Source organism: Hyaena hyaena, unplaced genomic scaffold, assembly GCF_003009895.1.
Source record: "Hyaena hyaena isolate Hyena2069 unplaced genomic scaffold, ASM300989v1 scaffold_80, whole genome shotgun sequence".
In the NCBI taxonomy this organism is placed as follows: Eukaryota; Metazoa; Chordata; class Mammalia; order Carnivora; family Hyaenidae; genus Hyaena; species Hyaena hyaena.
In genome coordinates this window covers 3,402,861-3,419,812 of record NW_024080712.1, presented here as the reverse complement: position 1 = coordinate 3,419,812, position 16,952 = coordinate 3,402,861, and the positions used below count along the sequence as shown (strand labels likewise).

Below are 16,952 nucleotides of genomic sequence, written 5' to 3'. Positions count from 1 at the left end.
GCCATAAAAACCACAAACTGTGCTGTCTAAAGGAAGGCCCCTTGTTCTCATCTTAAAGAGAAGGCAATGCTCCAAACAGGAGGGGGCAGGGTTTCCACTGATGTCAAACAAACATTAAGGGAGTCAGAGGCTGTTGCAGATTATTACAAAGGACTGTTAAATCCATTCCAAGTCATTCATGTTATAGAAAAGAGAAGAACATGCCCGCAGTCACATAGAGTTTGGCCAGACCTGCACAAGAACCCATCTAGTTTCTTCTGGACAATACTGTAAGTCCTTCTAATGGCCAACTACTGCCAAATACTCATGTCCAGCCCCGGCTCTCCCCCCTAGCTCCAGAGCCATATCTCCTACCGTATCTTTGACCCCTCCTCTTGACTCTCCCAAAAGCTCAAATCCCAACCTCTAACACTGAGCTCATGATCTTTTCCCACTACTATCAAGACCAGTTTTTTATCCAGGGCTTCTTAGCTTAGCAAATGATGTTACCATCCATCTGGTTCCTGAGCCAGACTAAGAAATCCTGTCCTGTGTCTGAACTCCAACCTTATTGCTTCCTAGCTGTGACTTTGGGCAGATTAAGTAAGGTCTTTAAATCTCAGGTTTTATCATCTAAAACACGGGATAACAAAGCGGACACCCAGGACTCTGAGATGGTGTCATCCATACCACTGAAGGAGAAGCAGCTCATAGATGCCAAGCTGGATACTGATGCAGGATTTCACCCCTAAAGGCACTGCTGGAGCATTTCAAAAAGGCTACTACCAGTATTACAACAAGCACGTCCATGTCAAGAAACGGGGCTTCACTGGGATTTCTATAGTGTGGACGGCTTATGTGCTTTTCAAATACTGTCATTGTTACAAGGAACTCCAACATGAGCTGCTAGGCAAGTACCACTGAAGAGGGCCCAGTGTGGAGGCACATTCTGCATTCCTGACCATGGCCTGTGCCTGGCACCCTTGAGTCCTTTCATACTCTAGTTGAGAATTAAGGAGAACTGGTATATGGGGTGCGGGGGGGGGAATGGGATAACAGGAATTGCCTCATAAGGCAACTGTGAGCACTGAAGGGAATGATGTGTATAAAATGCTAAGCCCTAGAAAATAGTGTTGTACATGCAGTTCCCTCTATATTCTTGCCTACTCCCCATTCCCATCCCCTGACCTGGTTAACACCTACAAATCCTTCTCATTTCAACTCAAAGTTGACTCTCCACTAAAAGCCTTCCTTGATTGGCCCCTACCTGCTAAGGTAAGTCATAACTGCACCCCCTACGCTGTTTCTCAGCCTCAAAGCACAGTGTAATTTCCATTCACAACACATATCAGAATGACATATTTATTTTGCATGGTTTATTGGCCACCTCCTCCAATTGCCTAGAAGACCCCTGAGGGAAGGGACTGGGACTGTTGCACCTCCAGAGTACTTAGTAAACGTCAGTTAAATCAAGTGCCCAAGAAGCAGGTCTATCAGCAGGAAACATAGATCCAGAGATTAGAAGAGGAGTCACAGGACACCAAGTAAGAACACGTGGCATCCCCCAGGGGACTAGGTACAAAGGATCTCGTGAGCCCTATCTGACCCACTGCAAAGGCCATGATTTCCTGCTTGTGTGAGCATCATTCTAACAGTTCACGATCAGGACCCCACAGCACTACGATAAACTCTGCACAGACATGCACAGCACATCCTGGAGAACCTTCTAGGTGCATCCCAGTCCCTCCAATCCCTCTTACTGTAAGCCATCATCCCATAGCAGATGTGATTCTTATATTTAAAGACACATATGGTTTTACCACAGGACCTCTAAACACAACCAACTACGACATCTGGAGCCCAGCTAAAGAAACAGCTCTTTGTTCCAACTTGGAAGTGAAAGTGAGGTCTTCTGGACGTGCAGAGAATGGTATGCTGGCCCTCCAGTATGGTACTAGTAAGGGATTTTCAGGAATAATTTTTACTACACCCAATGCTTATTTATGTACCAAGTTCAGAACCTAGCCTCCCTATTATATGGACCTCTAATGTATAGTAGAGGTATTTTATATAGTAGAGATGTGTAGTAAAGTATTTTAAAGAGCAGATTTTGACACTGAGGCAGGCCTGGTTTCAAATTCTGTTTCTTCCACTTACTAGTAACAAATAAAACTTTAGACCCATTACCTGACCTCTCTCAGCCACAGTTAACTCATCCATGCTAATAGATATAACAGTACCCAGAGCTTATAGTTGTAGGAAGCACTAAATATCAATACACAGCATACGGCTAAATTATTATCCCTAACAAAGTTCTTTGTAAATGGACTACCACCTTAGAAGATAAAGATCTGTCCGTAACACAGTTCTGGGCCTAACAGAGTACCCATTCCCAGAGGGTATTCAGTGAACACCATAATCTTCCTTAGAAGGTCCTTTAGTGATCCTTCTTTCTAAGTTGGACACTGACAAACCGCCCAACGGGAAAGCCAGTTTTTTTGTAATTCCTCTCATGCAGACACACACACCAACACGCACACATCCTTTTTTGAGAATAGGACTTACCCAGCACAGGACTCAGATACTGCACAAGATAACAGTTGCAGATACCAAAAAAAAAAAACAAAAAAAGAGTTCTTTATCCAAAAGAAAACACTGGAGAAAGGAAAGCTGAAATTTTCTAGGCCAGGAGAAACTGAGACATCACTTGGGTTTCTGTCATAATATTACTATCTATTATGTATAAGAAGTCGTAGTTGCTGCCACTTATAAAATAACTGTTCTCCAAAAGGCATGGACTAGGCACTGAGAGAGAATGCATAAGAACTACCTCTGCCTTGCAAAAGCGTGCAATATAATTGGAGGCACGAAACAAAGGGCAACAGCTAAGTATGCACTGAATAAACAGTAATAAAGAATAAGACAGAAATAAGATAGGCTGTTTCAGAAAAAAAAATAACACACTCCTGAGGGAGGTGCCTAATGACTAAGTAGATAGAGGTGGAAGGGCATTTTAGACATACAGAAGACCAAGAACCAGCTTGAATTAGTCTAGAGACTCTGAGAAAGGGTAGAAACACACATTACAAAAAATATTTAAGGAAAACGGGTGCCTGGCTGGCCTGGTCAGTAGATTGGGCAATTCTTGATCCTGAGGTCATGAGCACAAGCCCCACATTTGAATAGAGCTTACTTTAAAAAAAAAAAAAAAAAAAAGATTTACACCAATATACAAGCACAGAACAATAAGTGCAATATATGCATAAGGGGGCAGTTTTATATCTTCTTTGAGAAAAAAAAAAAAGGCAGCCCATCCAAAAGCCATGTCCCCAAAGTCTCCCACTGGCATAACCCCACATCACTTACCCGAATAAGGGAAGCCTGATGGCGAGGGGGCTTGGCTCCTGGGGCCCCCGACGAGGGTCCTTCAGGTGGAACAAGGGGCTGTCTAGCTTCATAAGGAGCTGAAAAAGCAGGGGGAAAAGTCAGCACAGTACAAAAAGATCCCACCCAAAAATTATTTCACACTCAAACTGAGACTGCCTGCTCATCAGAGAAGAATTAGCAATGGAATTAGAGTTTATGTACATAGGGCCACCTTGTACAAACAAACTTGGGTGCAATCTAAAGCCATTTAACCGATTCATGAAAAGACAGGAAAATATTTGCATCACGTTGAGATTAGGAATAATATGAAGGGTGGAGTGGTAAGAACCTCAATTGGAATAGAAAGCAGTAACAATCATCAGTAAACTGCCATATCCTAAATGCTCAAATTCTAAGTACCAGGTAAATTCTACATACACCTGCCAGTCTCAAAGTCTTTCATTCATCATCCATCATCCAAAGAAGAAAAAAAATACAGATTTTGAACACTAAGAATCAATACTACCATTTGTTTTCAAAAATAAATGGCACAGTCTTCTTTTCCTTATCGGAAAGAATGTAAAACCAAGTAGAGGAAAAAAACCAAAAAGGAATAAATGTATTTTATATTTACTACTTTATCTTTCAAAAACCAACGTAAAAATAATTTTGGTGACTTTAAGTTTTTAAGCCACAAAAACAAAGGCCTTTTTTCACCCTATTTCCAGAATATTTCATAATGACCTTGCCTGTATGGTAGGAAAACAGTTAAACACACCAGGTAGTATTCAGCTCCAACAGAAAGGAGAAATTATCACCCAAGATGAAATCATTTGTGATGAACATTTCTGGTTAACAATTTGAGGTTTTGGCAATACATCAAGAAGCAGAGTGCTTGCTTCCTCTAGCTGCCTAATAAGTAACATTAGGCAGAGCATGCGGAGGAGCCTGTTACGGCACCACCCTCGGCATCCCCCAATCACCTGAAAATAAAGGAGGTAGAAGAATGGCACATCAAGAAGAGCAGACCACTCTTGGGTTCACATCTGCTTTATGTATGTATTTCCTCCAAGAAACTGGAACACAACACTCTAACACACTTAAAATACATTAAAACATCAAAAATCATCATTACCTGGCAAAGCAGTAAGCAGATTTTCAGACCCTGCTAAGAATAAAAATATCAAAAACTGCAAAAGACACAAACGCTGGAATACATAATCCAAATGTTAAAAGAACAGCCTCTGCTGGTAGGCAGCTGGTAATCTTTCAAAGAAGGATTTTTAAGATCATTCCATTTTGACAGAACACTGAATAAAACTCAGTGCCAGAGGGTCTGAACACAGTAAACTGTACATGGTTGGGATACTAGTGGTCACGAGCATCCCCTGGGGGAGTGACCCTCCATGCCTCTGGCTCCCCTCAGAGGGAGGGAGCTTCTACTACATGGGAGGAACACATATGCGAGGAAGCCACCTGGCCCATGGCTCTAGTCCCTCACCTACAAGGGCCTTCCCTTGGAAGAGATGGACATACCTCATCAGTAAGGCCTGAACAAAGACTCGGCCACATGGGGAATCACTTCTGGAAAGGCCTGGCCTCAACAGCAGATCTCTTCCTACTCCCATGGGAAGCCTGGGATGGCCAGGCCTGCCTGTGACTAGAAAGGTGAGCAGACAAAGCCCATGTGGTCACAAATCTAAAACGTGTGCTCTGATCAGCTCTGTCAGTATCAGAACTGATCATCAGACCATCATCAGTCTGACTCTTGTCTCACTCTCAGCTGGATCTCAATTCAGAACGTAAAAAGGTGTTACTTACTGCCTCTACTCTCCTTCCTCCCAAATATAACCTGGAAAATGCAACTCAATGCAAAAGAAACAATTCTCAGATCCTCTTACAAGAGGCTTCATAAGCAACTAGTTCATAAGGAACTCTTTCTCCAAAGGGAGGAACCCTAAAGATTTCATCACTCTGAGATTCAGTGTCAAACCAGAAAGGGGACCACTAGCAAATGCACAGTAAAGACTCTACATCTGCCATCAACCCAATGAGAATTTCAAGAACACTTAAATGCATCAAAAACAAAACAGGTACCGGATTCTCAAAGTACAAAAGAAAGTACTAAGCAACACTTGAGTACTTATGATGTGCCAGGAACTATGTTAGGCACAAGAGGTTTATGTAACATTCCTTGTTTGATCCACAGGGCAAACCTCTGAGGCAAATGTCCTTCCATTTTACAGATAAGAAAAACCAAAGAGGGGCGCCTGGGTGGCTTAGTCGGTTAAGCGTCCGACTTTCGCTTGGGTCACGATCTCACGGTTCGTGGGTTCGAGCCCCGCGTCGGGCTCTGTGCTGACTGCCAGCTCAGAGCCTGGAGCCTGTTTCAGTCTGTGACTCCCTCTCTCTCTGACCCTCCCCTGCTCATGCTGTCTCTCTCTGTCTCCTAGAAATAAATAAAACATTTAAAAAAAAAAGAAAAGAAAAACCAAAGCTCTGAAAAGCGATATACCCATAGTCACACAGGCTAGAAATGCAGGCCCACCGAATCTACCTTTAGACCCAAGAGACTGACATCACAGCACATGCTCTTCAGAGAATACATTCCCAAAATCCTAGAAGATACGTAAGATAAGATGTGTAAGAAAAATCAGAACAGGTATCTTGATACAGAGATAAGACCTTAGGTATCAGAAGAAACAGGTAAGATTTGAAAGTACTTGCCTCTGGAGATCAGAAATAGGTTAAGAAGGAAGGAGAGCAGTTGTTTTCACTATAGGCATTTACATTTTTTTTTTTAACTATATGGTTGTATTACTGTGATTTCAATGTTTTTTAAATATGGGTAGCAGTATCTGCTTCTAAGGGATTACTAAGAAGAAAATAACACACATAAAGATCATGCCCGGTGCACAAGTCTCACCCACTGAACACGAGCTACAGCTACATCCAGCAGAGGTTAGAACAGCAGGAGCCAAGAGAGAAGGTGAAGAGAGGCTCTGAATCACACTGGTCTGGAGACACCCAGTCTGATTTAAAACATACTCACATACATCCCCACTAGCCAGGAACCATGGCAGAATCTTGGACAGGAAAATGACTCCAGAGAAATGTATTCCTAGAAAATTATTCCAGCAGCAAAACTCCTTTCTGAAAAGGCATAAATTAAGAATAACTCTAGAATGCTTAGTGCCAGAGGCACTAAGATTTAACAGGTTTCAGATATGCCACTGTGTAGAACAAAAGGAAGATGGAGTACAGGAAAGAGAATCCTGGGTTTGTCAGGTTGGTTGATGGCACGGTAAAGACAACAGAGAGTTTAGAAAAACAGATGGAAAAGAGCATGGAGGCCTTAAGAAAAACTGAGTTCTGAAAACATGGAGAGAAAGAGAATGAAGACATGTGGGATTCTCTTACTTCCTGACCTAACAATATAGGACAGAAAAGGAAGCAAACAAGAAAGGAAATCCTCTGGGGGAGAATCTACAGACACTATAAAAATAAGAGTGAATAAGCTATGAAGTGAATATTATCAAGTAGAAGCAAAAATCACAAGATTGAACCAAGTTGCAGATAGAAAAACTCTCCCTTCCTTTGACTTAGACAGATGGAGGAGTCTAAATGGCAGTACCTATAAACATTTTATTTCTGAATGACCTTGTTCACAACTGCAGGGACCTAACAGACTCCTAATCAATGGCTAGACCCAAAAAACTCAAACTCTTTGAGAAACAGGGAACTAACTGTTCAGACTCCTCTCTACGGGTGTGCTGTCCAAAGAAGAACCCTCTGAAACGGTATCTCATCAAATTTAAGGTTCATGATACAGGAGAAAAACCTGTATCTTAGGAAACAATGTTCCAAGAACAAAAGAGTGACCACAAGGAAATGTCTTCATATCTAATGGAATGATCACAATTAAAAACTCTGAAGAAAAGGAAACCACTGAGAGTGCCAAACGCCGGCAAGGATCACTGAACTCTCATACATCGCCAGTGGGTATACACAGCCACTTTGTAAAACTCTTTGGCAGTTTCTTATACCCCTTCCCTAAGGTACAAAAATTCCACTCCTAAATGCCAGGGAAATGACAACAGACGTCACAAAAAGATTACAAACAAAATGTCCGCTGTAGCCTTACTCATAACAGCCAAACACTGGAAACAACCCAAATGTCCATCAACAAGAGAATGGATCATCAAATTGTGGTACATTCACACAACGAACACTACTGAGTAATAAGAAGGAGCAAACTACTGAGACACATAACAATATGGATGGATCTCAACCACTAACACTAAGGGAAAGACAGCAGACACATAAGAGGAATTTTTCAAGATGATTCCGTTTATACCAAGTTCTAAAAGAGGTGAAACTAATCTAAGGTGATAAAAATCAGAACAGTCCTCACATTGGGGACCAGGGAGTGACTGGAAAGGGGCATCTCTAGGGTGATGGAAATGTTTGTTTGCTTTTTAGACAAAGTGCACACCCAAGTCAGGGAGAGGAGCAGAGAGAAAATCTTAAGCACCCTCCATACTCAGCACAGAACCTAACGTGGGCCTCAATCCTAAGACCACGGGATCATGACCGGAGCCAAACTCAAGAGTCAGATGCTCAACTGACTGAGCCACCCAGGCGCCCCGGAAATGTTCTATTCTTGATCAAAGTGGTAGCTGCACGGATGCAACCATTTGTCAAAACTCCAAAACTTGGCGATTTTTAAATATGTGCATTTTATCATTTAGAGAAAATAAATAAGAATGAAGACATGGACAACCTTGACAGAGGCAGCTAAGAGTCAAGGAAGATGGAGAGAAGCAGGTAGCATCCTTGCCAATGGGGGGAATGGAAACCCAATTTGAACGGAATGAGGAAATAGAGCAAGAAGTAGAGAGTGAATACAGACAAGTTCAAAGGAATAGGCAAAAAAAAAAAAAAAAGTGACGAACCTGGCAATATGCTGACTCAGTAGAACAAAAAATGACTCACCTGTGAATTAAAAACAAAAAAAAACAGGCACCATGCCAGGCATAAAACTCCGATGTCCAAGCCCAAATAACATTAAGAATCAAAAAGAACTCCAGTTCTAAAACTTAGGGAAACCAGGCAGGACAGACTAAAAGGAAAAGAATTCTCTTGTTTCAGACCCCAGTGGGACATTCAAGTTTTAGGAGAGTGATTTTTTGTTACTATCCCTTAATAACATCATCTTGCATTTACATAGGGCTTAATTTCCAGTCGCACTTTATACTTGTGTTCTCGCTAATCCTCACAACACCCCGATAGAATGCTGTTACCCCATTTTAAAAGAGGAGAGGAAACCATGGTTCAGAGCAGTTCAGTGGCTTGCCCAAGGTCACATACCTAGCTAGTCACATAAACCCACACCTTCTGATTCCCATCAAAAGATCTTTACATTATGCCATTGCTGCTCCTCTCTACAAGATTACAGCCTCTCCGTAGCCTGGCACACATTTTTATCTGTGTCCCTCTAGAACTCACCACTATTTTCATCACAGCAAAACCCTGCAGAAACTGGGTCATTTTCAAATACAGCCCAAAAAATACAAGGATAACCGATTCTAGAATACCTTTCATTGGTTCTATCTTAAAGTACGAGCCTGAGCCCCAGGAGGACAAGGCGCTGCCGCGAGTTTATGGAGCTTTAAGCACTGCAGGCGAGGCAGCCAACTCTGCAAGTCATCCTCGGAACAACTAACGTACCTTACAACTAACGTGGCCGGCACAGCGTATGGGTGAGCAAGCAGGCGACCCCACAACTGGGCACGCCACACACCTCCAGCAAAATGCTTCCCCTACCATTTTCTTTATCCTTATTCTCAAACACAAGAGCGAGATATTTTCATTCACACGATCTGTCTTTAAAGGTTGAACCACCTCTTTTGCTTTTGCAGAGTTTTATTTTTAAGTAATTTCAGAAAAGCCATTGTTATATAAACATGTTTGGAATGTCTTCTGAAAGGAACAATTCCAAAACAATATAAACCTTGAACATGCTACATTCCCATGTAATGAAATCTATATACGAATGATTAAATCATCTAAATCAATTACAAGTCGAAGCTAGTTTGTAGGATAGGGCACAAGGCACTACTAGGATACACTTCATCATAGTTTTTTAAAAAGCCTTGCTTGAGTACAAAATTAAATTGAGCCATGTTTCCAAAGACAGAGGTAATTAAGTCAGGAAATTCAGCAGCTGGTGGCATTGCTGCCAGATAGATTAAGGAGTCTGTAGGACACTGCCTGGGACAGCTGGACAAGATCGCCTCTTACCTGGATGCATCTGCTCCGAGCTGCTCCGCAGTTTGCCGTAGGCATGGCTCAAGGACACCCTCTGGTAATGAGGCGGAGAAGAAGGAGGGGAGGCGAGGGGTGACATCGTGGGAGACTGTGTTTCCTGCTTCAAAGGAACCAGAGCAGAGTTCAGAGGCAATCACTCGAGAAGCCTGGTGCTCTGAACCGCAGTTACGAAGTATAATGCAACTCTACCGCCGGTGAGACAGCTGATTTCACAAATGGGAGGAAATGTTTTCTCAAAAAGACGGTTTGGTTAAAATGCAGTGTCTGAGGATTCAAGTCTCCCAGAGAACGAAGTCCTGCCAGCACTCAGTTCCCTAAATTACTAAAACTAGTATGAAATGCTTTCAGTTATTCCACTAGTATTTTCCTTTGGAAAATGGAAGACAATGATCACATGAAACAGCATACATACTCCCCAAATCTGATCTCTTTGTGGATAAATTCAATTTTCATTTGTTTCTAATAAAGGCTCCTACTTCCTGGATTTACACTTATCAAGTCTTCCAGCAAATGTGGATATTAAAAATACACACTTAAAATGCTTAATGCTAAATGTTGCTGGGGTTTACTATACCAGAGTAAAATGCCAGCTTTTTCTTTTTCACACTGGGGGATTATGAAACAAATCATTATAGACAAACCACTCCTAAACACAAGGATGGAGGCTTAATAAGCTACAGTTCAAATCTCAGTTAAAATGTGAATTTGAGGTAGGACTCTAGCAAAGCAAACAACCTTACTCTGCTACTGGGTTTCTTCCTCTTTTTTTAATGCTACCAATAAACTGGTAACTTTGGAGTACCCAAATAACAAGGAAACAGTACTTTAATCAACATGCAGACTACATAGGTGCTCTTAGTCTTAAAAAAATGCAATCTGAGATACTCTCCTTCAAGAAAAAGAAAAGAATTTTTGAAGTGTGAGCTCACACCAGCAGATGGGGTGGGCGGAGCATAAACCTACCCTCAGGTCAAAGGATGTGTCCTCCTCAATCATGCAGCCTGGAATGGGCCTAGAAAGTCCCCAGAGTATCAACCATCTTGGGACAGCAGACCCTCATTCCTCTCCAAATGCTGGTAGGAAAACATGCCAGACTGCTGACTGAAGGTTCCTATACCCCTTTACATGTAGAACCCTGAAGAACTCGTTTAAAATGTTACAGAATTATGAAATCAACAGTACACAGAGTTATTTAACAGGATGTGCTACATACCTCACTTGGCTATAAATATAAAACTTCTGCAGCAACACCTCATATATCCAGCATTATCAGGGTGAGCCATACATATTAGGTTTTCAACTTAATCCTTTATTACACATTGCATTTAAAAAACATTTTGACTCATCTTCCTAAAATAGGATAAATTTCTTGGTCTTATAGAAGATACTATATTCAATATAATTTGACTTTTCTGCATGATTCAGTATTTTTATTAGAAGGATGAGCTGTACCTTGATGCCCGCAGGGTTCACTAATACATATGACTATTTACCTCTTTCTTGATAGGCTTACTCTTCTGCAATTTTATACTTTTACCTCTACCAATCACCACCTAACCACTGCAATTAGTGTTCTAATTTTCAAAGGCCATCCTCTCTTCTCTTGTCCCTAACGTGCTAACTGTGTAATGGCAGCATTTCCCAACATGGCATCCTTAACATGCTCCACAAGGAAGGATTCTCTGGTGAAACAAGTTTAGTAAACACAAATCTCCATGTCTCTTTACAGCAGGACTTCTCAGGGCCTTGAATTTGCTAATGAGCATGGTGACTCTCCAAGCCTGAGGATGTAGTCCTTCACCCAAGGATACAAAGCAGTATTCTTCAAATATATTGAACCACAGAAACCTTTTCTCCAAACTTTTTTGTGAGAGAGAGCATCTATTAAAAACTCCTAGGGGCGCCTGGCTGGCTCAGTCAATAAAGCCCCACCAGGTTGGACATAGAGTTTACTTTAAAAAACAAACAAAAAAAACAAAAACAAAAAACCAGAAGTTCCATTTTAAAGAACCCACTTAGAAATGCTGATTAAAGAAATCAAATAAGTGTATTAAATCATAGCCTTGGGGCGCCTGGGTGGTTCAGTTGGTTAAGCATACGACTTCAGCTGAGGTTCAAGTCATGATTTCATGGTTCATGGGTTTGAGCCCGAGGAACTGTGCTGACAGCTCAGAGCCTGGAGCCTGCCTCAGATTCTGTGTCTCCCTCTCTCTCTGCCCCTCCCCCACTCACACTCTGACTCTCTCTCAAAAATAAGTAAACATTTAAAAATAAAAAATAAATCAGTAGCCTTACTTTGGACACAATTCTACATTCAAGTAAGCTCTAAAGGGTGTATGGGTGGCTATACTTCAGCTTCTTTTTCTCGCTACAAGGAAACTTGACTGGCTTCCTTCCAAGTCTATAATTGTATCCCAGATGGTGAGATTTGCTAGAAGCCTGACAGTAGATATGAGGCACTGCTATGTGAGGTTTCACTGTCAGAATCAAATGGACACCCCTGATCAGGCTGTTTACCTGTTTATCCTCATCGTCCATTCTTTTGAAGGTATTTTTTTCTGTGATTAAATATGGAATCTGAACCTTAGTTCCATGCAGTTCAGCCGGATTCCCAAATCGTATTTCAGCTTCGGTCTTTGACATCATAAAGCGAGGCAGTGGCAGTTCTTTAGGACCAGAATCAGAGGAGCTCAAGTGAGACTTTATTTTAAAACTGTGAAAAGCAGAACTCAATGGCCAAAAGATGAATCACTTTTGAGGAAAAATTCCAGAGCACTAAATATAGATTAAATTTTTATTTTGACACAATGAAGACTCCGATAATAATGTCATGATAGAAAAATGCTCCAGTTTTACCAAGGCATTCTGGCTTAACATTTTTAAATGCTGTCAAATCATCACAGAACATGTTCAGGTTTTGGATTCATCTCCCACCTCAGCCTTTAGCCCAGCACCAGCTAAAAGGCTGTGATACTGTGTAAACACAAAACATGGCAAACGAAGCAGGAAAAACCTATGTAACACACATTATATGTCAGACACTATATTAATATCTGCAAATGTTTATTTTTGAGAGAGACACAGAACATGAGCAAGCGTGGGGCAGAGAGAGAGAGAGAGAGAGAGACTAATCTGAAGTGTCAGATTCTGTAGAATCAGAAGCAGGCCCCAGGCTCTGGGCTGTCAGCACAGAGCCTGACACAGGGCTGGAATTCATGGAGCACAAGATCATGACCTGAGCCAAAGCAGTAGGCTTAACCAACTGTGCCACTGAGGTGTCCCCTGGGTGAAAGTTTTTCACCCTATGTCATTCTTTACAGAATTTTCACGCTCAATCTGCAATGATCTTTTCATGATGGAATAAGGAAAATGGTATCAAGTTAGAGCAATCAGTCCAACGTTCAGCCAGATTCTACTGTCAAAACCATTAGCCACACTCACAATGCTACAAAGAGTTGAAATGCAACAGTCTGGAATATTTCCTTATCTTTCAAATATCTGATAAAACTATTCTGAAACAGAAATGATGCTTTGGCACACTTCTAGTTCTCAGTGCAGCAAATCACACACAATCACACAACACAAAGAACCCCCAAAATGGGGATAATATTTATGGATTATGCATAATGATTTGCATCTGTATCCATTGTTCAGGATAATACTCATCACTGTGCCTCCGCACTTCCATCAGCTCTCCATTCCAAACACAGCTGCACTTCCAATGACTGATGCCGTGCTAAAGCCAGAAAACGTCTTAGCAACAACAACCAAGTATCCCAGCTCCCCAGGCAAAGAAGGTCCCTAGTTCTCTAATATCCACATTGTGTTTATTTTTAGTTGCTATGTCCGCATTTGATTCAAAGAAGTAGGCAATATGACAAATCCCTGCATGATCAATCAGCCAAAGGCCCAAGAGACATAAGTAGAATGAGCAATCTGGAAAATTAAACCAGGACTCTCCTCTAAAAAGAAGATGGCCACCATTTTAAACATTTTAACATTTCCCAAACTCGGCAGCTCTCCAGTACTCAAGGCAGGAATGGACTTCAAAAGAAAAAAAGGCAGAAGAAAAGAAAACCTAGATTCTTAGTAAATCAGATATAAGCTAATCCCATGGTTCTCTTCTCAGAAAGGTATTTCTTTCAGTTCAGTCTGCAAAAAGGATATAAAAAGATGGAACAAGCTCACATAAAATGATCTGCACCCTGATAGCCCATGAAAGGATGACTCTACTTCCAAACACTACTTGAAGGAGAAGAGAAGTAAACACCCACATCTGTAAACCCCCGATCGGTGTTTTACTGGTGTTCAACAGATAATTCTAGAAACAAGAGAATACAAACACAAGAAGACAAGTATCAACTATTATTACACAAGGACTCCCAGATACCCTTTAGAACCCTGTCACTTCACACACTGTCTTCCTTCCCTGGCTATGGCATTTCTCCAGAACTATTCACCTGGCAAAGAACCTCTCTCCTCCAGACAGCTACCAAACAGCTAAACACAAAATACAACTGAATTTCTCTTGTACTTTCTTCACTTATGTGGTTTTAAATAACACTCACTTAACAGAGTGTAACCATCCATGATAATAATCATATCACTAAAAGTCTTAATGAAGGTGCTATCTCCCTTACACTGTTCCAAGCTTTCAAAAAGGGCAAAGTAAAACTCTAGGCTGTAAATATTAAGTCTAAATGTTCTGTAGTCATATGGACACCATATTTAATAGTCAAACTTCATTTGAAAGCTAATCAATAAAGTATCTGCTATCCAGTGATTTATGTCAAGTAATCACAGGAGAAGAGTCGCTTATAGTAGTTGATTAGAATCTTTTCTCCCAAACGGAACTCAGTTAACACAAGGAAATAAAGAGTTCAAATTAAAGGTTTATAGGGGCCAAGGAGACAATGAGTGCCGCCATCCAAGGTGGCAATTTGTTTCATAAAGCTTAGGTTGTAGTCTTTGAACACAGAAACACTTCGTATATTAAATATAAATGACTAAGTTAAGTGTCCAACTTCGGCTCAGGTCATGATCTCACGGTTCGTGGGTTTGAGCCCAACGTCGGGCTCTGTACTGACAGCTAGCTCAAAGCCTGGAGCCTGTCTTCAGATTCTGTGTCTCCCTCTTTCCCTGACCCTCCCCTGCTCATGCCGTCTCTCTCTCTCAAAACTAAATAAAACATTAAAAAAAATTTTTTTAAGTAAAATGTAGTCTTACTAAAACAATAAGTTACATTTAATGGAAAATACACTGCTTGAGTTTTTAAATTTTAAGTAATTTACATTAAATTAAAATTTCAATTTCTCAGTCAACACTAACCAGATTTCAAGCCCTTAACAGCCAACCATATGTGGCCAGTAAGTACTATATTAGCACATTGCCTGATTTTATACTCGCAACAACCCTGTAAGTCAGGTACTACTGGTACATCTCTTCCCCAGGTGAGCCATGTGAAGCTCAAAGAGGTTAGGAGGGCACAACTCTGAGGGCACACAAATAAAAAGCAATGGTGCAACCTTTCAAAATCAGGCAGTCTACTGATGCGGCCCACACTCAGCCACTAGGCTCTACTGTCATCCTGAAAATTAAAATATTCTTTCCATTGCAGGTTTGAACACAACATAAAACTGCGGCATTTCAGAGCTGGAAAATCCACATCTCACAGGTGAAGAATTAAGACCAGGAATATGTCAGACATGCAGCAATTGGGTGACAGGACCAGAAGTGTTAACACTCCTGCCTGCGGGGGCTCCCTCCTCTTGTAATTTTTGGAGGGGTCACGGCAAATCAATTACGTTTACTCATTATCAGTTTCATAAAAGGGCATTTAATCAAAACAACCATCTTAGAATTGAGTGCATTTCATTTTATAAATAACTCACTCTTTTGTCCTAATTCTTTCTCCTTTCACTACAGACTGTGCCAGACTGCCACTAGATCAATAACCAGTTTGGGGAACACGGCCCTAGAGGCTATGTGAGCCACATTATTGCACTATTAGCATTCGGAGACTCCCAGAGGGTCTGTGGAAAGAAATCACGGGGTCTGGCCTCTTGGTTATGGAAAAAAATTCCATCTTTATTCTCCCTACCCTACCTAAAAGTTAGCATTTCTTTCCATTATGAATGTAGGCAACTTGGCGCTGCGGTATCATTAGCAGCACCTGTAACTTCGTCACCCACCAAAATCATAGATCACATCGCACTTGCTGTAGACCTCTTCAAGTATTGTTTATGCTCATCACTACTTTGAAAGTATGGTAGTTATTTAAGTCACTCTTAGGTCTCTTATTTAATACGTTAATGAAGTAGTATGTATACTGCTATATAACATTTTTAATATCTTAGTTTTAATTTCAATAATACTTGGTTTCCTTTGGACTCCTATGTCTTTGTATTTTTTTTTAAACATCATTCCAAGGAGTGTCAGACTGCCAAAGGAGCCCACGACACAAAAGAGGTTATAAAACCTACTCTATAAGCTCTACCTATACCTTCTCTCAATCCTCACACTCCCTTACAGCCAGTCCTCAGAAAAAAGGAAGGGACAGTTCCCAGGGCAAGTGTCCACCATGCAGTTTCCTGATCAGGAAATCTCCAATGGTTCTCAATTCTACCCCCTGCTTCTCTCCTCCTAAATTATCCTAAGGTTTCACTATTTGTTTAACAGGCCAAATAGGATGAGGCTAGACAGATGCCTAGTGCCAACATTTAAATTTAAGGAGGTGCTCACTCTCAGGGCTGTGTCAATGCAGAATCAGCACTTGTATGGCCCGGAGAGTGACTTTTCCCTTAAAGTGCCCTGGTTGCCCCTGGCCTTGCCCCAACTCAGGTCCTGATATAACAAAAAATGTACTCATAGTTTAAGCAAAGCTCTTGAAAATGCTCTACTCAGCTCTCATTAGAACTCTCTCTCAACCTGGCTTCACATAAGAATCACCTGGGGAGCTCTTAAAAACCCCCATGTTCAGGCTGCACTCCAGGCTAATTAAATGAGAAGTTCTGGAAGTGTCCCCAGGCACCTGTATTTTTTTAGTTTGCATTTAAAGCTCTCCAGCAATTCTCAAGTGCAAACAAGGCTAGGAACCACCGTGGCCTGAGAAAGAGGACTTCTTTAGAAATCCCTTAGGAGTTCTGGGTGAATCTGAAATCCAAATGTTTGAGCTTAAAAAGTGACAGATGATTAAGATTCAGTCCTCATTCACAAGCATTCATCACTCATTCATCCAACAAATGTGCCCTGAGTGTCCACAGTGCTACACAGAGCAG

At 41.3% G+C, this 16,952-nt stretch overlaps 1 protein-coding gene across 6 annotated transcripts in view; it reads right to left on the bottom strand.

The window, feature by feature from the left end:
• REPS2 (RALBP1 associated Eps domain containing 2) overlaps window positions 1–16,952 on the bottom strand; it is a 220,926-nt gene that overhangs the window by 142,968 nt on the left and 61,006 nt on the right. For 4 of the 6 annotated variants that reach the window (XM_039233865.1, XM_039233867.1, XM_039233868.1 and 1 more), the window contains exons 3-5: window positions 12,193–12,341; window positions 9,649–9,775; window positions 3,346–3,443 (exon numbers count right to left, since the gene is read on the bottom strand). In XM_039233865.1, the coding sequence (XP_039089796.1) occupies window positions 3,346–3,443; window positions 9,649–9,775; window positions 12,193–12,341 (374 nt within the window). The remainder of the gene's footprint in view (window positions 1–3,345; window positions 3,444–9,648; window positions 9,776–12,192; window positions 12,342–16,952) is intronic. The other 2 variants (XM_039233866.1, XM_039233870.1) reach the window with 1 other exon arrangement.